Below are 23,512 nucleotides of genomic sequence, written 5' to 3'. Positions count from 1 at the left end.
TTTAGTGAGTGAAACAATGCTTATAATGCCTATATTACTGTTTGAAAACCAATATACTCTTGTACTACATATAAATTCGTACCAAGTAAATAAATAAATACTGTTTATGAGTGGATAAAATAGTTACCCTCCCATAGAACTCGTTTTCTTTGGTGCCAGCCTGTTAGAAAACCCAGTCAGGTAAGGAAGGACTTGTACCTAAATCGCGTATTTTAAACCTCAGGTGAGCGATTTCTCTATGAATTTTCGATGTTTCTCACCAAAAGCGGATGTTTGAGCCAAAAAAAAAAAAAAAGGTCCAAAAACGTCGGGATGGGGCGGGTTAAATAACTCATTTCCACTGCTCTCACTCTTGACTTGTGTCCTTCCAACAACATCCAAGCTTCACTTCCGTACGTTAGAGTTGGTATCACAATACTGTCATGTAGTAACTTTTTCACTTCCATGCTCACTTCCCTGTTTCTTATCACTGCTTTCAAAGAACCAGCAACCTTTCTTCCCTGTTGTACCCTTTCAAGCACTTCACCCTCCAAACCTCCATCCTTACTCATCACACTACCCAAGTACTTAAACGTACTCACATTTTCCAATTCCTCACCATCCAACCTCGCTGTACATTCACTGACTTCACCTTTCTCAAAGACCATCACTTTACTCTTCCCTACATTCACCTTTAGATTCCGTTTCTTACACACTCTCCCAAACTCATCCACCAAGCCTTGCAGCTCCCCTTTGTCTTCACTCAACAACACAGTATCATCTGCAAACAACAGTACAGGGAGTTTCCAAACACTATCCTCTCTCACCAGGGCCACTCCAACATCCACTACCCTACCTTGTACCTCTTTTATTACCCCATCCATGTACAGATTGAACAACCAAGGAGACATGACACATCCCTGTTTCAACCCAACTTTCAAAGAGAAAAATTCACTTAGTTCACCATCCACACGCACTGCAGCCTTCGCACCATCGTACATACTCTTCACAGCATTCAGCAACTTCCCATCTACTCCATATATTCTTAACACTTTCCACAATCCTTGTCTATCCACCCTGTCATATGCTTTCTCCAAATCCATGAAAGCTGCATACAACTTCTTTCCCTTCTCGAGAAACTTTTCCACTAAAGATCTAAGAATGAATGTCTGATCTACAGAACCTCCTCCCTTCCTAAAGCCTCCCTGTTCTTCTCCAACTAATTTCTCTGTTCTTTCTCTAACTCTGTCAATAAGTATCTTACCATACACTTTTCCTATTATACTAAGAAGACAAATGCCCATATGATTACCACACACTTCTTTTTCCCCTTTTCCTTTGTACTAGGGAATAATTATACCTGACTTCCAATCCTCGGGGACTCTACCTTCCTCCCAGGCCAATCTGCATATCTTCCACATCCATTCTACTACTAACTCTCCCACATGCTTCAGCATTTCACCACACACTCCATCAATTCCTGGGGCTTTCCCCGATTTAACTTTCTTCATTGCTTCCACAACTTCTATCCTACTGATTTCTTCCTGTCTTCTCACCTTCCTCTTTCTCCCAGCCATTCCCCAGCCACTTATACTTGCATTACTTCCATCCTCTATGTTCAGCAATTCCTTAAAGTGGCAGGTCAGATGAGGACAAAAAACAGGGATGTCATAGGTAACCAGTGTATGAAGAATGATGAAACAATGGTTGGGGTGAACAGTGACGATATGAAAGATGCCTGGAGAGAGCATTATAACTGCTTGCTGAATGAGGAGTTTGACTGGAACAGAGAAGGTTCGTAGTCAGTAGATTCAGCGTTTGGCCTTTGCCCTTGGGCATGTGCTGCTGCTTGACAGGTGCTGCTATTGTGAGCAGGGCAATGAGCAGGATGCAGTTGTGGAAGGAGGCAGGTGTGTCTGGGTTGACTGCTGAAATGCTGAAGGCCTACGGGTGACTCTACACTCCCTCTTCTGTCAATTTATCCTTCATTCTTTCCTCTTCCTTCTGCCTGTGGGTGACTACACTGAGTGACAAGCCAAATGGTTTCCTGTACACCAGGAAACCATTACTACGCTGGATGGTAACCATATAACCAAATTATGGCACCTGATGCTTTAGTGGGTAATTAAGTCGCTCCAGTCGGATTGAGCCTATGCAGGTTTCCATATCTAAGGGATGGTTGGGGCTTGTTGCTCACATATATCTACTCAGGGAGTTGAGTGAGGCTGGCCACTCTCATCTTAAATGTCAGGACCAACTTGCCAAGCTCCGGGCTTCTACGCTTCTCATGGGGCAACAAAGGATTAGATGATGATGATGATATATGAGTGTGCTGTCCCAGATGTCTGGCTGAAAAGCGTGATTGTAAATGTGTTCAAGGGGAAGGGTGATGCCCTGTAAAGAGGAAATTATAAAGGCATAAAACTTTTGGACTAAATAATAAAGGTAATGGAAAGAGTTTAACTGGTATTATTAGAGTAAGAGTGAAAATTGATGAGATGCAGTTTGTGTTTATGCCATATTCATTGTTCAAGAGCTTCAGAAATAATAAATATGAATGAAAAGGGATCTGTACTTTGCTTTTGTTGATTTAGAGAAGGCCTTTGACAGAATCCCTGGGGAGGTGGTGAAGTGGGCAATGAGAAAGCTTGGAATCGAGGAGTGGCTGGTTCAAGTAGTTATGGCTATGTATGTGGGTGCACGCACCCAGGTGAAAGAGAATAGGGATTTGAGTGATGAGTTTTCTGTGAATGTTGGTTTGCATCAGGGGTCAATCTTAAGCCCCTTGTTGGTTATCTTGGTGCTTGAAGCCCTCTTGCATGGCTTCAAAAATTGACTCCTGTGGGAGATGTTGTATGCCAGTGATTTGGTGTTGATTACAGAGTAATAAAAAGGAAGGTGGAGGAAAGATTTAGGAAGTGGAGAGATGCTATGGGGCACGAGCACTAGTGAGTAAGTGCAGATAAAAGTAATGGTGGTGGTACTGTCAAAGAAGAGGGAGGGTGGCCATGTGCTGATTGCCACAAGGGCGTGAGAAGGAATTCCATCCTGTACAGTATTTGTGATAAGTGGATGCATAAAATAAGTAGTGGTATTAAGAGATAGACTGTGAGATAAGCCTGATTTTGTGTGTGCAGTCTGTTTGGCTAAGCATGTGAAAATTGTCAGGCATGAAAGGATTGATCATGCTGGTGAGTCTTTTGAGTGTTTGGAGGGGTTTTGTAACTTGGGTGGCATGCCATGTGCTGGAGGTGGTGCTGGAGCTATCTCTGTGGCGAGAGTGAGGAGTGGTTGGAAGAAGTTCAGGGAGCTGTTGCCTCTCCTGATATTGAGAGGGCTCTCCCTCCATGTTAAAGGATATTCGTATGCGGCATGTGTTAGGAGTGTAATGCTGTGTGGTAGTGACACCTGGGCAGCAAAGAAAGAGGATATTTGTAGGCCTAGACTTACAGAAATGACAGTGATTAGGTGGATGTACAGTACATTCTTGAATTCGAGGTCTGGGGGGCTAGGTTTATGATGGAAGAGTTAAGAGGAAGGATGGGACTGGAGTTCATTGATGTTGTGATGAGGAGGGGTAGATTAAGATGGTTTGGACATATAGAGAGGGTGAGGGATGACAGTTGGGTGCAGAAAATGAGAAGTGTGAACGTAGGGGGTAGGGTTGCTAGAGGCAGACTGAAATATATCTGGAATGAGGTTAGAGAGTATGACCTCAGGGATAACAGACTGACTGGGGAGGCTACCAGAGATGAGCAGCATGGAGAGCTGCCATTAGATGGCCAAGGCCAATGCGTGCAAGCATGTTGGAGCCATTATAAATGAAACGAAACATTGGAGAAGTGGTACACAGATAGTAAACTGTGGATACATTAACACTGTGATTGGTGAGGGATTACTGCACAGATATACAGTACTCATTCTGTGTTTTCTAGGCGGACAGTTGATTTAGTCATTTCATAGCACCAGAATAGTGGCCCTTCAGTCTGGCACTCCAATGTCCCACACCCATGTGGTGCCACTTACAGTATGTTTATATGAATATTAACACGGAGGGTTTTCAGTAAGACTGTTCTTTATTAGGCTTAGTAGAAGCAGGCTAGACAATGAAAAAAATCATAAAATGCATATATATACTTCCTCCGTCTGTATGTGATAGGTTGATATTGACAGCAAATTCAGTATCTGTTCAGTATTGGCTAAAATGCAAAATCAGCGATATATCAGTTCAGTAGATTGTTTCAGTTACAGCACTGTTCACTCACTCCTGAGTGGCATTATGCGAAGGAAAAAACCCTTCTCACCCCCTACTGGCTCCATCCTGCTGAAGTGCCTTAACCCACTAGACCACTAGATGTCATTTGGTTATAAAGTTATCACCCATTGTAGTAAAGATTCTTGGGTTACAGGAAACCATTTGGCTTGTTACTCAGATGAAGTGAGAGAGAGCACTTCATTGTATGAGTGGATGCTGGGTGCCTGCACCTACCACCAGTGATGATGATGGTGACTGGTGATGGTTATAGAGGTGATGTAGGTAAATCTAGAAAAGACCCTTCATCTCTTTTAGGACATTAATAAAAAGAAAAGTCCAAGGTTCAGTCTTGGCCCCCTTCAGTTCTGTCAGAGGTGTGAGTACAAAGTTGGTCACAACACAATTGCTGGGTGTTGAGATACTACATCTCTACACCAGTAACTTGTTATTACACTTTAATTTTCTGTAAACTGTTAAGTTAGATTAGTACTGAGCAAGTAATACTGTATGTAAATTAATCTTAGACAGAAAGTTAAACCAGGCATAATCCACAGGCAAAAGAAGAGGGAGAGGACGTGGGCGTGGTAAGAAGCCACTAGGACGTCCAAGAAGTGGTGGCCGAGGCAGGGGTTGGCGTGGCCGAGGACGTGGAAGAGGACAGGGCAGTGTCAGTATATGTGGAGACGAGGCCAGTGACACCTCATTGGTGGTCAAGATAGAACAGGAAGACACCATCACAGAACCAGCATCAGGGACCTCGGAACTCTGTACAAACACAACGTTATTCAAGGCAGCATCAGCCTCACCACCAGCTCTCAGAACCATCAAGAAAGAGGATATCATGGTAAGTGTTGTCAAGTGTCATGATATGTATGAAACATATGGAATAAGGAAGTCTATTGAGGGTGAGGGAAGAGAGAAAATCAGTGAGTGAGTAATAGGGGACTTCTGGAAATCATCTGCCACAATATGTCTCTTACAGTTTACGGCTTCATTGTCCGAGCATGTGTTTAATTCACTGTGATTTTTCTGTGTTGCTGTGAGAACCTGTGTTGCAAAATACCATCATACACTATTGAAGTACTGAAAAAGCTTCATAACAAAAATATAACAGAGGAGAATACATTGCTCTCATTGTTTTATTTCCCCGAGAATGAAGCCAGAATTTTGAAAACCTGGCACATATATATTTCATTTTGTCGTTTTTTTGATGAAGTTGCCACAAAGTAGAGTTAAATCTTACCCTCTGAAATGTTTTATTTATCCTGTAGTTTTAGCCACACACTTGTTTTGTTTGTGTCAGTCTTTGTTTTGGAGGAAATTTAATGATGATGTATTAAATTATTCTACATCAGCCAACCGGTCTTAGAGTCAGTCCCAGTTCCAAGATCTGATCATGACTTATCCCCCTCGGGAAAAAGTGCCACTACCACTTTCAAATAAATCATATCAAATCTTGGAACAGAGATTGTTTCTGAGCTGGGATGGCTGATGTAGAATAATTTAATACATCATCATTAAGTTTACACCAAAAGAGTGACTGACACAAACAAAACAAGTGCTTGGCAAAAGCTACAGTATATATCAAACATTTAAGGAGACAAGAATTAACCCTATCCCATAAAGGGATGAGCGTAAATTCTGGCTGTGTGCATAACTCTTGCTCGAGAGCTTTCAGAACAGTCGCAGAGACATATTTTACTTCTAATGCTCGTGGGAAAGTTACTGTTCTTCATAGAAAGGCCACTTTGGTCTCATTTTGAAGATGAAGAGTTTTACTCTGTTGTACATTGTCCAAAAAGACAATATATAGAAAATAAAATGCAAAAAAACTGGGTAGAAGTTAGCTGACATGCAAAAGTTTTACAGTCCTTTAAAAAAAATATTTGTCAAAAAAAACAAAAAACTATTCAAGAGGTAATAATATTTTTTGCTTCAATACGTAGCAGAATAAATTTCCTTTCCAATAATGCATTATTTGTTGTATTTCCTTAAATAATAACGCCGCTTATATATGCGAGAAAAAGGAGCATAAGTGTTTGGCGGGAGGTCAAGAGATGTACGTTCTACCTGTGAGGAACCTCACACCACACTGAGTCAAGCAAACCAAGTGAGCACACACGCACCAGCTGTGGCAGGCTTAGCTCCACCCACTTTTGCCCATCATCCAACAAAAATGACGACTCACTAAATATTTCTTTAGAGATTACACTGGATGATGGGCAAAGTCGTCATACTGACGTCAAAAGTTGACAAACACATGACGACCCAGGTCATCATTGGTAAGTCTAAGGGTTAACTCAGTTTTGTAGCAGCTTCATTAAAAACAATGAAAAGAATAATAAGTGCCAGGTTTTCAAAATTCTAGCTTTGTTTCCAGGGAAATAAAACAACGAGAGCAATGTGTTCTCCCGTTGTATTTTTGTTACGAAGTTTTTCAATACTTCAGTAGTGTATGATGATATTTTGCCACACAGGTTCTCACATCAACAGAGAAAAATCACGGTAATTTAACACATACTCGGGGCGGACAAGCTGTTAATGGTGGTGGCCTCTAGCGGTAGGCAGCTTCATAAGTCTCCCATTGTATGATAAAGCCATCAGAAACAGTGACCAGTTTAGGCAGTCTTTTGTTAAAGTCTGGGTACTGTGCAAACCAGTACACAGCCACTTGTGTGTGCATAGGGGTATGTTTTTCCATTATAAAACCTCACACTGACAGACAGCGACTTTGTCTCTCTTCTCTCCCACTCTGTTTTTCTTCCACTTTTCCTCTTCCTCTTTTCTCCTTTCCTAATTCCTTTTCTCCATGTTTTTCTTTCCCTCTCTGTTATTCATCTTCATATCGCATCTAAAGGTTATGAAGGAAGAAAATTGAGAAAAAGAGGAAGTACGGTACACAAGAAATTAGCGTCCCTTGTTGTTTTATCATTTGCCCAAACATATTACACAGTTCTCACACAGGTGATTTTGGCCTCTGTGCAGCTGTAAGAAGGGCCATAAGGATATGTACTCTCTCTCTTTCTCTCTCAGGCACATACTGGAATGAAATTTTTTTTTTTTTTTTTGAGAGAGAGAGCAGAGCAACTGTTAACATGATTAGGTTTGGGGATGTTCAGAGAAAATACACATTGCCAGGAAATGTGACGCTTGCAGAGATGAAGAATGCTGTGAAGCAGCTGAAAAATGGAAAACCAGCTGGGGTTAATGAGGTGTATGCAGAGATGATTAAGTGTAGTGGAGAAAGTGGAATGAAATGCTTGTTGGAGATATGAAAGAAGGCATGGATGAGTGAAACTGTGCTAGTAGAATGGAAAAAGGCAGTGATTGTACCCCTGTACAAAAATACAGGTGAGTGAAGTGAGTGCAAGAATAGACATGTTTCCGGTTCCGGTTAAACATGGCAAGTGCACTCTGCCATGTACTAAGCGAACAGTATATGTATCTTTTAATTTACTTAATCAGTTGCACTGATCACGACATGATAACTGTAATTCTTTGCGGCTAGAGGGCTGCAGCCGCCATATTGGCGATGACGTCAGTATTCATATTGCAGACGACACTCCAGTCCATCACACAAGACTTTACCAGTAACAGCAATAATAGTTGTCATGGTATTTGGAGAAAGCATATGACAGGGTGGATAGACAAGGATTGTGGAAAGTGTTAAGAATATATGGAGTAAATGGGAAGTTGCTGAATGCTGTGAAGAGTATGTACGATGGTGCGAAGGCTGCAGTGCGTGTGGATGGTGAACTAAGTGAATTTTTCTCTTTGAAAGTTGGGTTGAAACAGGGATATGTCATGTCTCCATGGTTGTTCAATCTGTACATGGATGGGGTAATAAAAGAGGTACAAGGTAGGGTAGTGGATGTTGGAGTGGCCCTGGTGAGAGAGGATAGTGTTTGGAAATTCCGTGTACTGTTGTTTGCAGATGATACTGTGTTGTTGAGTGAAGACGAAGGGGAGCTGCAAGGCTTGGTGGATGAGTTTGGGAGAGTGTGTAAGAAACGGAATCTAAAGGTGAGTGTAGGGAAGAGTAAAGTGATGGTCTTTGAGAGAGGTGAAGTCAGTGAATGTACAGCGAGGTTGGATGGTGAGGAATTGGAAAATGTGGGTACGTTTAAGTACTTGGGTAGTGTGATGAGTAAGGATGGAGGTTTGGAGGGTGAAGTGCTTGAAAGGGTACAGCAGGGAAGAAAGGTTGCTGGTTCTTTGAAAGCAGTGATAAGAAACAGGGAAGTGAGCATGGAAGTGAAAAAGTTACTACATGACAGTATTGTGATACCAACTCTAACGTACGGAAGTGAAGCTTGGACGTTGTTGGAAGGACACAAGTCAAGAGTGAGAGCAGTGGAAATGAGTTATTTAAGAGGAGCCTGTGGAGTCACATGGAGAGACAGGCTGACGAATGAGGATATAAAGGAGCGTTGTGGTGTGGATGTGGATGTGATAGGAAGCGTTATGAGGAACACACTGAGGTGGTTTGGCCATGTTGAGAGGATGGAGGGTGAAAGACTGACGAAGAGAGTGTATGTGAGTGAGGTGGAGGGGGGAAGAGGGAGGGGGAGGCCGAGGATGAGATGGAGGGATGGGGTGGAGAGGTATATGAGAAAGGGGTGTGTGAGTTGGGAGCAGGGCAGTGAAATGGCGGGGGACAGGGCGACTTGGAGGCGATTTGTTTGTGGCCACCCCAAACGGGATTGAGGCATCTGGCAATAGATAGATAGTTAGATATTTACTGACATGGCCACCATAGATTCAGAGTAATGTACCCCCCTTCAGGTATGTTGTGAAGGAATACTTTTCATGGTGTAAATGGGTGGTACCTGTTAGATAAGTAAACTGGAGTGAAATTGACTAGAAGTACTGTAGTTTACAGTTACACCATTCCCGAGCAGTGCTTGTACCTCATGAGATGGAAGTGTTTAACACCTTAACTGTGGGGTGTCACTTTCGTGACGCTTGGGAACAAGGGATCATACCGCGGGGCGTCACTTTTGCGATTCTGTGTTATTTTTAATTCGACCGGGCTTTCAAGTGGTGGCTTGTATCATCTGTCAGAACTGCCAATGTCCAACACTAGTCAGCACTCCTGATCTCATCTGTACTCCCATCCATTGTTGACAATTTAGCCATTTCTCCCCATTCTTGACTCCCCTCCCTACCTCCCCTTCATTACCCTCTCCTCTCGCTTGCCCGGCCGTGCTACGCTAAGTAAATCTTCCCTGGAATTTTCCACTGATTTGATCCATTGAAATAAGCCCTATGCCCTATTCCTATACCAAATAATATACACCAAAAAGAAATAAGGTAAGTGAGAGTGCCATACACCTGGAATTGGGTAATTATCACCTGACAACACCTCACGTGCACTTGTTCGCTAATTTTCACTGTTTATTTCCCCTTGAAATATGCCGTATAATCTATTCTCGTAATAAAAATATATAAAAAAGGGAGAAGCCAAAGTGATATTTACATTCACCTGGAACTACCTAATTATTGCAGGCCACCACACTGTATTCTACGCTAAGTAATCTTCTTTGGAATTTTCCACTGATTTCATCCATTGAAATAAGCCCTATGCCCTATTCTTATACCAAATAATATATACCAAAAAGAAATAAGGTAAGTGATAGTGCCATACACCTGGAATTGGCTAATTATCACCTGACAACACCTTACGTGCACTCATTCGCTAATTTTCGCTGTTTATTTCCCCTTGAAATATGCCGTATAATCTATTCTCGTAATAAAAATATATACAGTATAAGGAGGGAAGGGAGAAGCCTAAGTGATATTTACATTCACCTGGAACTATCTAATTTATAATGTATTGTCTGGATTTCCTTCCAATCATTTCACAGCTATATATTAGCAGCTCTCGCGAGGCTGACATTGGCAGTAATGCATTCTCCCTAGGTAGGCCACCCCGGCCCACCACTATCAGTTTACTGTCGTCTTTCAAGGTGAAAGTACGTCGGATTCACTCCTGCTAACTTCCGCCACTTTTTAGCCCCATGCAAAGGGCCCTGTGACCTCTACCCCCTACTAAACCTCGTGTGGAAAGAGGTAAAGGGCTGACAATTGATAGAGAGTGATTACGATCTTTCTGGTGAGTAAAACAGTGGAAATGGAATTGTAAATAATGTGTAAATAATGTGTAAACAGCAAGTGAAAGCAATGAATGTAATTATAAGTGAACAGTGGAAAATAGTTTTATAAGTTACTTCAAGTGACAGTGCATAACACAGTGTAAATAAAATAGAAGTGTAAATAATGTAAATACAATAAAGAAAGTAAATAGAAATGTAAATAAGTAGTATTATAAGAATACGAGCATATATACTAGGAGTAATGAAAGTGAGTTTCACTCTAGCATGTATGAATACTATGAGTTATGAGAGTGAAGGTGAAAGTGACATTCACTCTCAATGCTAGTATACAGGACGAGAAAGTGAGTGCTACGTATTTTACTGAAAGAGAAATTGAATCCCTACAGTGACAATAAAATACTGTTACTGAAAGAAACTTATGGATAAAGACTGTAGGTATATATAAGTGTTATATAGTAATAGAAATATAAACTGTGAGTGTTTTTATGAATAATAAATGACAGAACACCAGTGGCGAACGATGTCAAGTGAGAAGGTCATACGCCCTCGTAATTTTCATTGCTTTCATTTTTTTTTTTTTTTTTTTTTTTTTTTTTTTTTAGTATGGATTTCAAACTATTTAAGAATCATAGAATAGTGTTTCTAGTGATAATATCAGGCTATGGTAATCATATTACGGGTTGTCGGGAAGTGTAAAGTGGAGACTTCGTTACCCAACTTCAGAGGTCTCCACAAGTCCTACGGTACTCGACAAAGGCTCAACAAATACCCCAGGAGAAAGCTGAAGGTATGTGCCATAAGCATATATGATTTTAATTTTCTAGGACTAATAAATGATTTTTGGCAAATATTTTTAGAGAGTCTGTCGGGGCACGAATATGCCCACGGGAACCGCAAGGAAAAGCAAAACAAGCCCGCAGTTCAGGGGTTAATGTGTGGTGTACAGTATCAGTTGTATGAGTTTATATTGGTATTATGCACATGATGTAGTGCTGCTTTGAGTGTCTGCCTTTTCCTTTCTTCTATCCTTCTTCGTCTGTCTTTCTTTTCTTCACCCTTTCCTCTTCCTTCTGCCTACGGGTAACTTTACACTCTCTCTTTTGTCTTTCCTCATCCTTCTTCTTATGGGTAACTCTACACTGAGTGACAAGCCAAATGGTTTCTTGTACACCAGGAAACCATTTACAGAAGGCTCTCGATCTTCAGTTGGTTTTGGGACTGAAAAAAACGATCAAAATCGATTTATCGAAGTGCGAATTGATAAACTTATGGGGAAAAAAATGGGACCAGCCTGTCGCCGACAAACCTACATCAACTTTTACGTATACACTGATACCCACCCAAAATCGTAACATAGCCATATATTTGCTTATATTTAGTACATACTGTATTTACTTATTATTAGCAATAAAAGCAAGAAATACAGGCTGCATACACTTTAATACAGAAAGAATGAAGCTCATGTGGCGAGTGTTGGGTTCCGAGACAATTCACCATCGTCAGTTCGCCGTCAAAACATGGACGATTCCCCATCAGGACAATTCGCACCCTGGACAATTCCCTGTCATTCTGTAAATATACATATTATTAATTAATCAGTACTTTGATAACTATATTTCAGGAGGATCCATCAGCTTTTATGTTCAGTAGCGTAGGCTTTGGATATTACAGTATTTAGTAGTTGCACCTTTAGTCAATAATTAACTTGTTTCTTCCTAGCTGTAGTCGCCTTTGAATTATATTCTGGCATCAGTCATAGCGGTCTTCATTAATGACGGCGAACTGTCTTGTTATTGTTATGATGGTGAATTGACTTGACGGCGAATTGTCCCGACCGGTTCAGAGACGGTGGTTGAGTCACTGTTGCCAGTCACCACTGCCACCCTTGCTGCCATCACTCGCGCTCACCCCAACCCCGCTTGAGTGAACACCTGCTTCCTTATCCTTATCCCAATCACCATGGCCACTGCTGTTGATGCTTTCACAGTCTCCATCATCACAAAAAAGATTTCAAACGTTTGAATGAGGGCAAGCTTCACCAAGTGGCTGGTAGGTGGCATGACAGATGAACAGGTGAGCTTCGACTTGTGCTCGCAACCTGGCTTGAGTGATCAAAGCACAACTTTTGAAATCGAAGCACGAATTTTGGATGAGCAGGCGAGTCTGATCGAAGTACGAAATATCGAATTAAGATTAATCGAAGATCAAGAGCCTACTGTAATATGCTGGGTACTATTCATATAACCAGATTATGGCACCTGGTGGTTTAGTGGGTAATTAACCCCTAAAGTACGCAATTCGCTTAGCAGATCTCTCCCTCCAGCTGCAAAACAGGGTAAATTTTTCGACTTTCACCAAGGTAAAAATTTTTCTTCCACATTTCAAGAGACCAAATTTACACACCTGAAAATGTATGTTTCAGCCAGATTGACCAAATAGTTATTGCACAATCGCCCATCAAAGATGCAAAAAAGTTACCAATCCCCCATGGGCGAAAATAGAAAATGTACAGAAAATGCATTATTCACGGTATATAATTATATATACATAACTAATGTCAATGTGAAGTGTTCCCTAGGCATGAAATGTCAGAGTGGCATACGCCCGTAGCAACAAAACAAGCCAGGTGAAAAGTGGAGGTGGAGTGTGTCTGGCTGGAGAGGGGAGGAGGAGGGAGGGAGAGGGGAGAAGGGTTGCTATGCACACACACCGTTGTAGGGAGTATGATGGGGTATGGTTGGTTGGGAGGGGACAATGTGGAGATGATGCAATGGGGCTGAGGGAGGTAAAGTGACAGTGGTGGTGGGGGTGTTCCTTCTCCCCTACCTTAGAGGCTCAGTCACATCATACTACCCTAGACACTCTAGCTGTCATTGGTCTGATCCCAGATACATCACCAAAGGGGCGGAGTTACCCTTCCCCAGTTTTTTGTGTGTCTTTATCGATCATGCAGGATAGGGTGGCGTGTCAAATTACACAAATGCACAATCATGAGGCATCAGTCTTGGGGTTAAGGTGCTCTGATCGAACTGAGCTTGTGTAGGTTTATATCCAGGGGGTGGTTGAGGTTTATTGCTCACGTAATGCCTCTCCAGGATGAGAGAGGCTGGTCACTTTCATCTTAAATATCAGGACCAATTTGTCTAGCACCCGGATTTCTACGCTTCCCGTGGGTTGACATAGGATTGGATGATGGATGGATGTTTAGTATGTGACTTCTTCATTATTTGTTTTCTGAAAGAACAGTTTCAGTGAGTGACTCTGAACTTGATACTAAAGTACCTTCAGGAGGGTGTGATGAAATACCAAATCAGCGGTCATTTACCAAATCGTTTTTTTATTTGGTAAGTGTTATAGATGTTATCATCATATAGGTTCATGCGCTTCTAATTATCTGAAATCCATTAAAATTTTTGTTTTATTTGTTAATAAAAAATCAGGATTCAGAGCGAAAACATGCTAAAGTTATCGTAAGTGTTTCTCCTTTAGTACCACAATTTATTTTACCCAGTTTCAGATAATTAGGTGTGTACGAACTGGTATGGTGAAGAAGATTATATTATCACAACAGTAAAGTCTGCATTTCAGCACTGGGAACTTTCGACGAGCAGCCGGCTACCACTGCTTTCATTTATTCTCATTGGCTGGTACACAGAGGAATAATATCCCAGGTGTGCTCTTGTCTGTGCTCTTATACACTGGAATGAAACACTAGTGATTCTCTTGTCATTGGGCATTCTTGAAGATCAGAAATAAGCACAGTGTATGCAGGTTAAAATTAAACAAAGTCGACTATGCTGCCTCAGTGTGAGTAGTGACGTCACGACCAATCAGAGGCCGTTTCAAAGTCACGTGATTTTTCATTTACTTTATCTATTAGTTTACCATATATCTGCACAATTTATTTTGGAAAAAATGGGTGGCTTAGTAATTTTCTGCATATTTTTTACCTGTACAAATATCTTACTAAAAAAAAAAAAATGACCGGAAACTCGTCTGTTATCTTGGCTTAAGTCTATTGAGTGTGGTAGAGAAGGTAGATGGAAGAATTATTATAGAGAAAGTAAGAGAGATATTAGAAGTCATAGTGAGTGACGAAGAGGGTGGGTTTAGGAGTGGCAGAGGATGTGTGGACCAGATATTTACAATAAGACAGATAGTGAAGAAGGCGTGTGAGAAGGGCTATAAGGTGTTTTATGGCATTTATGGATCTGGAAAAACCATACGACAAAGTAGACAGCGAGGGATTGTGGAAGGTTTTGTGCATATACGGTGTAGATGGTAAGCTGTTAGGTGTCGTCAAGTTTTTTTGATGGTAGTGAGGCATGTGTAAGGGTAAATGGTCATCTAAACGATTGGTTCACAGGCAATGTGGACATGCAACTAGGTTGTGTGATGTCCCCATGGTTGCTCAATATACGCTCAAACCTCGAGTACCGCGGGCATTTGGGGCCAGACAAGGACTGTGGTACTCAGATCTGCGTCACTCAGACAATACATTTGCATGTACTGTATAATGGTACAGTGTGTTCTGGCAACATTCCAAAACTCTCACTTTTACTCCTTCTTACCACCTTACCCCATGTAAATTAACCCCACTTACACCCACCATCAGGTGAAACACTGAAAGAGATGTAAATATTGTAATTAAGAACATCAGTGGTATTAAAAACAGCTTGAATAAAACAGACGTTGGGCTGGGTACCTTTGTGTTGTTGATACGTAGCTCCCCATTACTCCCCCCCCCCCATGTTTTTGTCAAAGTTTCGCCTTCTCTCGTATCACATGGCCTTTGGGAGAGTCCTTAGGCCATATGGTTCGATGAAAATTTATGGGTCTGGCAGTTTTAGGGGACAAAACAGAATGAAAATGTGTGCTAGCCGGAGAAAATCACTCTTTCCTGCGTGTATTCTCATGAGTTAGCATTCAGTTTCACATTCTTCGTTTGATATCACTTTCCAACACATTTTGGACTGACTAAGCACATAGCCAAACTGCTCAGTCAGTTCAAAATGTGTTGGGAAGCACGATATCGAACGAAGAATGTGAAACTGAACGCTAATTCACAAGAATACATGGATGAAAGAGTACTTTTCTTCTGGTTTGCAAACATTTTTATTCCATTTCATCCCCTAAAACTGCCATACCCATAAATTTTCATCTAACTATACGGCCTACTGTCTCCCAGAGGCCACATGTTACAAGAGAAGGCAAAACCTTGACAACAACATTTGGGGTGGGGGTGGGGGGGGGGGAGTGCCAGGAAGCTACATATCAACAACTCAAGGGTACTCAGCCCTACTTTCATTTTGTTAATGCTATTTTTAATACCACTGTATGTTCTTAATTACAACAGTTATATCTATTTCAGTGTTTTACCTGATGGTGCGTATAAGTAGAGGTAATTTACGTGGGGTAAGGTGGTAGGAAAGGGTAAAAGTGAGAGTTTTCTTTGTCTAACAATCCACATAATGCCCTATGAGCTTCTTAGTCAGCTTCAGAACAACATATAAACTTTCACTGCTGCCAGGCTTGTATCACTTCCTACACATGGTCTTTATCTTCTCCCGGTCCTTCCAAATCATCCTGATTGTGCCTTCATTCATGCCATGCATTTTTGCCATTTCGGTAAACGTACTCTTTACGTAAAGCAGTAGAAGGACCATACCAATTCAATTCATATTCCTCCAGTTTGTTTTCTGTATTTTTCTGACTATTTTCAGGGTGGTAAATTACTTTTTCTTGTCAAAAAATTTTCCACTTATTATCATCACGTTCCCTAAGCCATACCTGTGATTGTCTTGAAGTACTCAGTGGTGGTTCTCGTTTCCCATCTCCCCAACTGGATGCTAGGTTATGACAGGATAGGATAGGTTAGGTTAGGTTAAAATAAATTATGTAGTATAGTTAAGCTAGGTTAGGTTTAATTAAATACTTAGGTAAGGACAGGCCCTTTCGCTGTAACCTTGACAAGTGAAACGAGTTGACACTGGAACACAGTTAAAAACACCAGGAAAACAGATTCTGCATGAAACATTTATTTACCACCCATAAGTAAGCAGAAAAATATAACAGACTATCAGGAAGAACAAGAGCGAAGAATGTAGAACTGAACGCTAAATGAACGGGAACACAAATGAGAGTAATGTTTTTTTTTTTTTTTCTCATTAGCAAACCATTTTCGTTCAGTTTCGTCTCCTAAAACTGCGAAACCCATATGATTATGGGGTAAAGTGAGTGAAACGCGAGAAAGGACTTAATAAGCGTATGCTCAGTTGGTCCGAAACGTGTGGGAAGCACGAAATTGAACGAAAAATGGGGAACTGAACATTAATTTATGAGAACGCTTTTTTTTTTTTTTTTCTAATCAGCAAATATTATCATTCCATGTTGTCCCCTAAAACTGCAAAACCCATTGTAAGTGTTGGGTAGAACTAGGTGAGGTGCGAGAAAGGACTGATAACCGTATGCTCATTCAGTTGGAAATGTGTTGGGAAGCATGAAATTGAATGAAGAATTGGGACTGAATGCTAACTTACGAGAACACATGGACAAAAGAGTAATTTTTTTCTCTAAATAGCTAACATTTTCATTCCATTGCATTCCTTAAATCTGCAAAACCCATTATAAGTGCTGTATGGGGAAAAACTAGGTGAGGCGCAAGAAAGGACTGATAATCATATGCCCACTTGGTCCGAAATGTGTTGGGAAACATGATTTTGAATGAATAATGTGGAACTGAACCCTTACAAGAACAGATGGATTTTTTTTTTTTTTTCCTGATTAGCATACATTTTTTCCATTTTGCCCCCTGAAATTGCGAAACCCATAAATTTTCGTCTAACCATTCGGCCTTGAGTGTGCCCATGAAGCATATTTCTGTTCTGTATGCATATTCATCTCACCACCAGGAACCCTTAACCAGGAATGACTCTCACTCCATCGTGTCAAAACTAGCCATAGGTTTTTCTAAAATATGTGCTTAGTGTGTTTCCCAGGCAAAATTACTCCAACAACCTAACCTAACCTATCCCACTAGGGCTGCTTGGCCAAGGTGGCTGGCTGTTGTATTGAGACAAACACCTTTACAGAATGGAAATATGCGCCCAAAAAAGGTACCCAGAGTCTAGAGGGTGACGTCACAGTGCATGACTTTCAAATTTCGTCCCCAGGCCAGCTGACTTCCCGCATGAGCTGAAGTATTTTTGCGTGTTGATATGACTTTTCTCGTTATGCTGAGCCCGTTAGAACAAAAACTTGTTACTCAACCGCATGTTACCCGAGGATTAAGTGTATATTGGTATATGGGTGAGGTGCTGAGAGAAGTAAATACATGAATACAGTACAGGGAGTCCCTCGTAAACGAAAGGGTTAGGTACCTTTAGAATCTTTTGTATATTGATTTTTCGTATATTGAAGCATTTTTCCTCATAAGAAACTTAAGAAAATGAGATGTGTTCTAGGAGCCCCCAGAAACTGTCAACTAACTACTCTGTACTGTACTGTACTGTACAAGGCTGGTTGTAACTGTGTCAACACTGGACACAGGTAAGCACATTGCACGCCCAATCTCATTCACACCCTGACCTTCCTCGTCTATCCATCTATCTATCTATCTATTCCCAGACGCCCTAATCCCGCAAGGGGTGGCCATTTGACTTTGAGTTATTGGTTTTATGGGGAGGGGCACTAACCCTCCACCAACCCACTTGCTGACACGTAGGGAGCACGTATGGGTTGGTTATTTGGTTACCACTCAGCGTTGTAAATGGTTTCTTGGCTTACAGGAAACTATTTGGCTTGTCACTCAATGTAAAGCCACCTGTAAAGGAAAGAAGAGCAATAAGAAGTGACAGGAAAGATGGGAGATATAGGAAGAGAGGAGGGTAGGCACAGAAAAAGAATGATAAAGGATAAGGAAGAAGTAGGCAGCACTACATCAAGTGAGTGGATGATGGTCGCCACCACCTACCACCATAGCCTCTTAATAATTTCGAGCTTGTGCTTCAGTGTCAGGGGCTGGTATTGTTTCTTCTTGAGAGGCTGCACAGATGATGATGGTGAAGGTGAAGGATGCTTGGGTAGCATGATGCAAGGTGCGAAAGCTTCTCAAGTACGGAAGGGACACACTACACAGACTGGGACAAAGCGGAGGTAGTTGCTTACCTCCATACACGATAGTGTCGTTTCGGTCGGTTGTGCACCAAGTTTGAAACATTTTCTCGTAGCGCTTTTCATACTGTCGAAGCATATGCCTTTTGTATAGGGTAATTTGTCCTATATTTTTCACTTTTGTATCTTTGAATTTTCATATATTGGGGACTCCCATGGAGAGAGGAATGGTGTTGGTAATGTGGATGTGCAACAAGGTTGTGTAATATCCCCATGGTTGTTCTGTATATATATATGGATGGGGTGATGAGAGAAGTAAAAACATGAGTAATGGGGAGAGGGATGGCATTGGTAATGAGTGGTGATGGATGGAGTAACTGAAATTTGTTGTATGCTGATGATGCAGTGCTACTTGCCAACACCAGACAAGAGCTTGGTAGCCTTGCGCAGAGTTTTGTAGAAGTTTGTGAGCGTCATGCTTTGAGAGTAAATGTAGAGAGTAAAGTGATGGTTTTTGAGAGAGAAGATGATTCCCAGTGTGATGTTACAGTGAATGGAGAGAGACTGGAATTGGTGAGAGAGTTCAAATACCTGGGTACAGTGATAAGAAAGAGAGGAAAATGTGCAAAAGAAGTGGAAAGTAGAGTGACACAAGGAAGGAAAGTAGCTGGTGCAATGAAGGTCTTGATAAGAAACAGAGGCTTGAGTGTTGCAGCTGTGCAAAGCTTACATGAAGGAGTGTTAGTGCCAGCTTTAACATACATATGTGAGACTATGGTGTGGCATGAAAATGAAAAGTCAAGAGTAGGAGCAGTGGAAATGGGACTGCTGAGGAATATATGTGGAGTACAGAGAGTGGATAGGATACGGAATAATGTGATTCGTGAAGGATGAGGAGTGAAGAAGTCTGTGGACACCAGAATCGAAGAGAATGTACCGAGATGGTTTGGTCCTGTGGAGAGAATGGTTGACAACAGAGTGGTGAAAAAGGTATTTCTGAGTGAATTTGACGGAGGGAGGAGGTGAGGTAGGCCAGGAAGAAGGCGGAGGGATATGGTGGCTGAGTGTGTGAGGAAGAGAGGTATGGAAGTTGGTGAGGCTAAGGGACTGACAAGAGACCAAGCTGGGTGGATGAATTTTGTGTGGAGAAGTGTATAACCAGGGATTTGGCACCCTCTTTTTAACGTGACAGTGTTCAGATTGACTTTTATCAGATAGGTGTATGTGAAGCTACAGAGCATGGTAAATTTTTTTGCCTATCTGATGGAGCCAGGACTCTGGGGGCTTGAATGATGAGTGAATGGAAGCGTGGCCCATTGAATTGGGCAGACTTAAGCTGTCTGGACGTTGCTGCTTCTCACCATGCCCTTGGGTGATGATGGTGTAAGTGGAAGCCTTGCCCACTGATCCTGTGCATAAACACAAATACAGTGTTTTGTTTTGTAGAGTTGGAAAATACATAAACTTAAAAACCAGCAAGATTTGTTCATTTGACCTTGCTAACTTGACCTTGTGATTGTATAGTAGTATATTTGTAGTATCATAAACAGACTTTGTCTTTCTTAAGGTAAATTATGTATATTTATCTTTTACAGAATGATATGGAAACACCTCATGCTGGCCAGCACAAGATAGAGAGTATTGAGGCACTGGCAATTGAAAGTGAGGATGAGAGAGATGGTGAGGTTGAAGGGGAGGTGTTGGCTGTAGTGGGTGAAGGAGAAGTCGAGGCAACAGTATTGGAGGTGGTGGAGGAGGTACTGGAAGAAGAGGAGAAACAGGGGAGGCTATTTGGCTGCTCCCAGTGTGACAAGCAGTTCCTTACTAAGGCTGCAATCAGAAACCATGTCAAAAGTCATGATCGTTTTGATGCAGCATATGATTGTGAGGAGTGTGAAAAGTCATTCTCTAATAAGTATAGTCTCAAAGCTCACCTAAAAACTCACCTAAACAGGGACCGACCACACCGTTGCCGAGTGTGCAACAAGTCTTTTTATACCCGCTATCACCTTAATGCTCACCTCAAATCACATGAAGGAGTGAGGAATTTTGTGTGTGAACTTTGTGGGAAGGCATTGTCAACACAGAAGACACTCGAGTTACATTCTCTCACTCACACTGGAGAAAAACCATTTCAGTGTGAAATTTGTGGCTCAACTTTTAGACAAAGAAGTAATTTACTCACACATATCAAAGCAACACATTACCAAGAAAAGAACTATCATTGTGAGATTTGTCAAAAATCTTTTGTAAGAAAGAGGCTTTTGGTGTACCATATTAATAGTGTTCATACTGGCCAGAGGCCATACAAGTGTGACCTGTGTAATGCAAGTTTTGTATACCCACATTATTATAAAAGACATTTAAGGAAGCATACTGGGGATAGGCCACATAAATGCCATGTTTGTGGGAAAACTTTTGCTTCCAGAGAAAACCGTAATGCTCATATGTTCATCCATTCTGATAAAAAACCATATGAATGTAAACTATGTGGAGCAGGCTTCATGCGCAAGCCTATGTGTGCATCTCACTTAATACTTCATGGGCAGTTGGAAAATCCAGAGGCATACATCATCTTCAACTCTCCAAGCTTACTGGTCAGTGAAAGTGAGAGCAACTTGGTCAATTCAGGTAGAGATGAAGTAGCCCGAGCAGTGACCACTGTGACAGTAGCAGATGAAAATGGACATGGGACCATAGAAGACCAGACACAAATCATGAGAGATGGTAAGATAGTGAAGGTCATGTCCCGTCCTGTCCATATTATTGAAACTGATGACACCACCCGTTATGTAATTCACTCCGGTGATCGTGTCAGAGAGGAGAACATGGATCAGTTTTTTGCAGCGCTGCAGAGCCAGGTAGTTGAGGTTCGAACTGAGGATTTCTAGAGCTTGGTTCTTGGGTTGATGGCTCTAATAGTTCTTTTTGGTAAACCCTTGATATGATGGACAAAGATTTAGCATATTTCTTATTTAGTGGTTAGAATCTGATAAATATTCATTCATGCAGCCAAAGATTTCAAATAGCAATAAAAGGACTACAGTACTCAACACACCATACTGCCAAAATTGAGTCTGTTGCACCTTTATCTAAACATCCAAGATTTTAACCTTCTGATGTCACTCATGGCATTATTAAGTTCAGTCTTTACAGTACTTCTGCCATTCATAATTTAAAGTAATTTTTCCACTTGGACATGAAAACACTGGAAAAAGCCTTACACTGTCATTTTGTTTACGCTTGTGAAACCAGGTGCCACAGGCTGATTTATGTTTGCCTTTGGGCAGTGATGACACAAGTTTTAATAGTAATATTGATGATAATGGTGATACCTGTAACAATAATAATAATACAGTAAAGCCTTGGTTTAATGGACTAATAATGGCAAAACCCTATCCATTACTGCTGCTTGTGTGTTATTTGCAAAATAACCCCTGTACCTAGCCAAACAGTCACAGAACCCCACCCAAGTACCTCTTACTAAAGTGCAGTACACTCACAATTATCTGTTGTAACAGTATCCATCCCAACATAATATCTGGCACTGTTGCCTCGACTCTATTAAAGCAGTATCTAGCTAAATTATGCAACATCCGGCGCTGAAACAGCAAATAACCAGTGGTTATATGCAATATCTGGCTGTGAGGTGTATCAGCTGGCTTATACATGGTAGCCAACTGACGCCTGGGAAAACTCTGCAGCACATCAGCCAGCGAGAACACCTACAACATGCCAGGGAATCAGAATTTGTTGCCGGAGTGGTCCATCCGATGCACTGAGCTTACTGTCACCTATTCTCTCTTGTGGATCTCGTTCAGTGAAGACATGTCTATGCACTCTGCTCTTGTGACCATACAGTGGCAAAGCCCAAGTGCTAGGACTTACTCGGTGGCCTCCCATGCCTCGTTTGTTGATGTTACAAAGCTTGTGGCCTATCAGTGCTTCAGGTCCTATTGCTTTATTGTGATTCTGAAATTACTGTACATGTAATTACTGCCACTAGACCATGTGGGATTAAATGCATTATATTGTACTGAATGGGGTACAACTCTACCCTTCATTGATGCCAGCACCAGGTGAGTACACTACATACTGTATTACTGTACTGTGTCAATACAGTACTGTATTATACAGTAATCCCTCCACTATCCGATGTAATAGAGCCAAAGGCATGTCCGGAAAGTGGGTCCGTCTGGATAGTGGGCCCCAGCCCTCTGGACTGGTACTTATGGACCCTAACCCAGTGTAACTTTGAAAGCCACATAAATAACTCCCTACTGGATATGCATGGCACCTATTTAAGACACTATTCACACCATAAATGGACATAGAGCATGAAATAAATGAAAAGGAACCAGAGAATAAGGAATCAGAAGTATGGAAAATATTTAGCAGTGTACAGGGTACTTACAGCACGTTTGTGGCTGCCTCCTCTAAGGGTCTGGCAGTGGTGAAAATGCTCTTGAAGCACGTACAGTAATCCATTGTTGTGCTACACTTAATTCTTTGCACTGTTTAACACTGCACATTCTGTCCTTAATTGCGCCACGCCAGTCTTGACCGCCACTTTGCAGTCCACACTTAATCCTTTGCACTTAAAAAAAAAAAAATATTAATTTGGTTTTATGCCAGGTATCCCCGAAGGGCTAAGGCGTTGCCCCTGGGTAGAGGACTTTGGATTGGAGCATGTAGCATTTTATGACTGGATGCCCTTCCTGATGTCTACCAATGACCCTTGGGTGGATTTGATCCTCCAACCCTTCGGTCAGCACGGAGTGCTCTAACCCACTGAGCCACGGCTGCTTGCACTCAAAATTCTTAATTCTTTTGCACTTTAATTCTAATTTCTTAACACTGCACAGCACTGTAAATTCCCTTGTGGTCTACTGGCAAGGTATTGCAGTTTACTCACAGTTAATTCACAAAAACGAGCACATGCGGCATCCATTATGATGAACATCTACTCACAGTGGTGGTTAGGCGGTAACTGGTGAGGGAGGAGGAAGGAAGGGGTGAAGGGTCCGTGCACAAACACAGCTGTTCGGCG

The 23,512-nt window shown here is 41.6% G+C and overlaps 1 protein-coding gene across 3 annotated transcripts in view; it reads left to right on the top strand.

The window, feature by feature from the left end:
• LOC145412614 (uncharacterized) overlaps positions 1–22,464 on the top strand; it is a 154,274-nt gene extending 131,810 nt beyond the window's left edge. For all 3 annotated transcript variants that reach the window (XM_080282530.1, XM_080282528.1, XM_080282527.1), the window contains 2 exons: positions 4,789–5,078; positions 20,058–22,464. In XM_080282530.1, the coding sequence (XP_080138656.1) occupies positions 4,789–5,078; positions 20,058–21,353 (1,586 nt within the window). In that variant the 3' untranslated portion in view covers positions 21,354–22,464. The remainder of the gene's footprint in view (positions 1–4,788; positions 5,079–20,057) is intronic.
• The last annotated feature ends 1,048 nt before the right edge of the window (positions 22,465–23,512 follow it).

This window comes from Coenobita brevimanus, chromosome 93, assembly GCF_032717465.1.
Source record: "Coenobita brevimanus isolate Jiangsu-jjx chromosome 93, ASM3271746v2, whole genome shotgun sequence".
In the NCBI taxonomy this organism is placed as follows: domain Eukaryota; kingdom Metazoa; phylum Arthropoda; class Malacostraca; order Decapoda; family Coenobitidae; genus Coenobita; species Coenobita brevimanus.
Note: the sequence above shows the minus strand (reverse complement) of the source record. Positions and strands in the feature narration are given on the sequence as shown.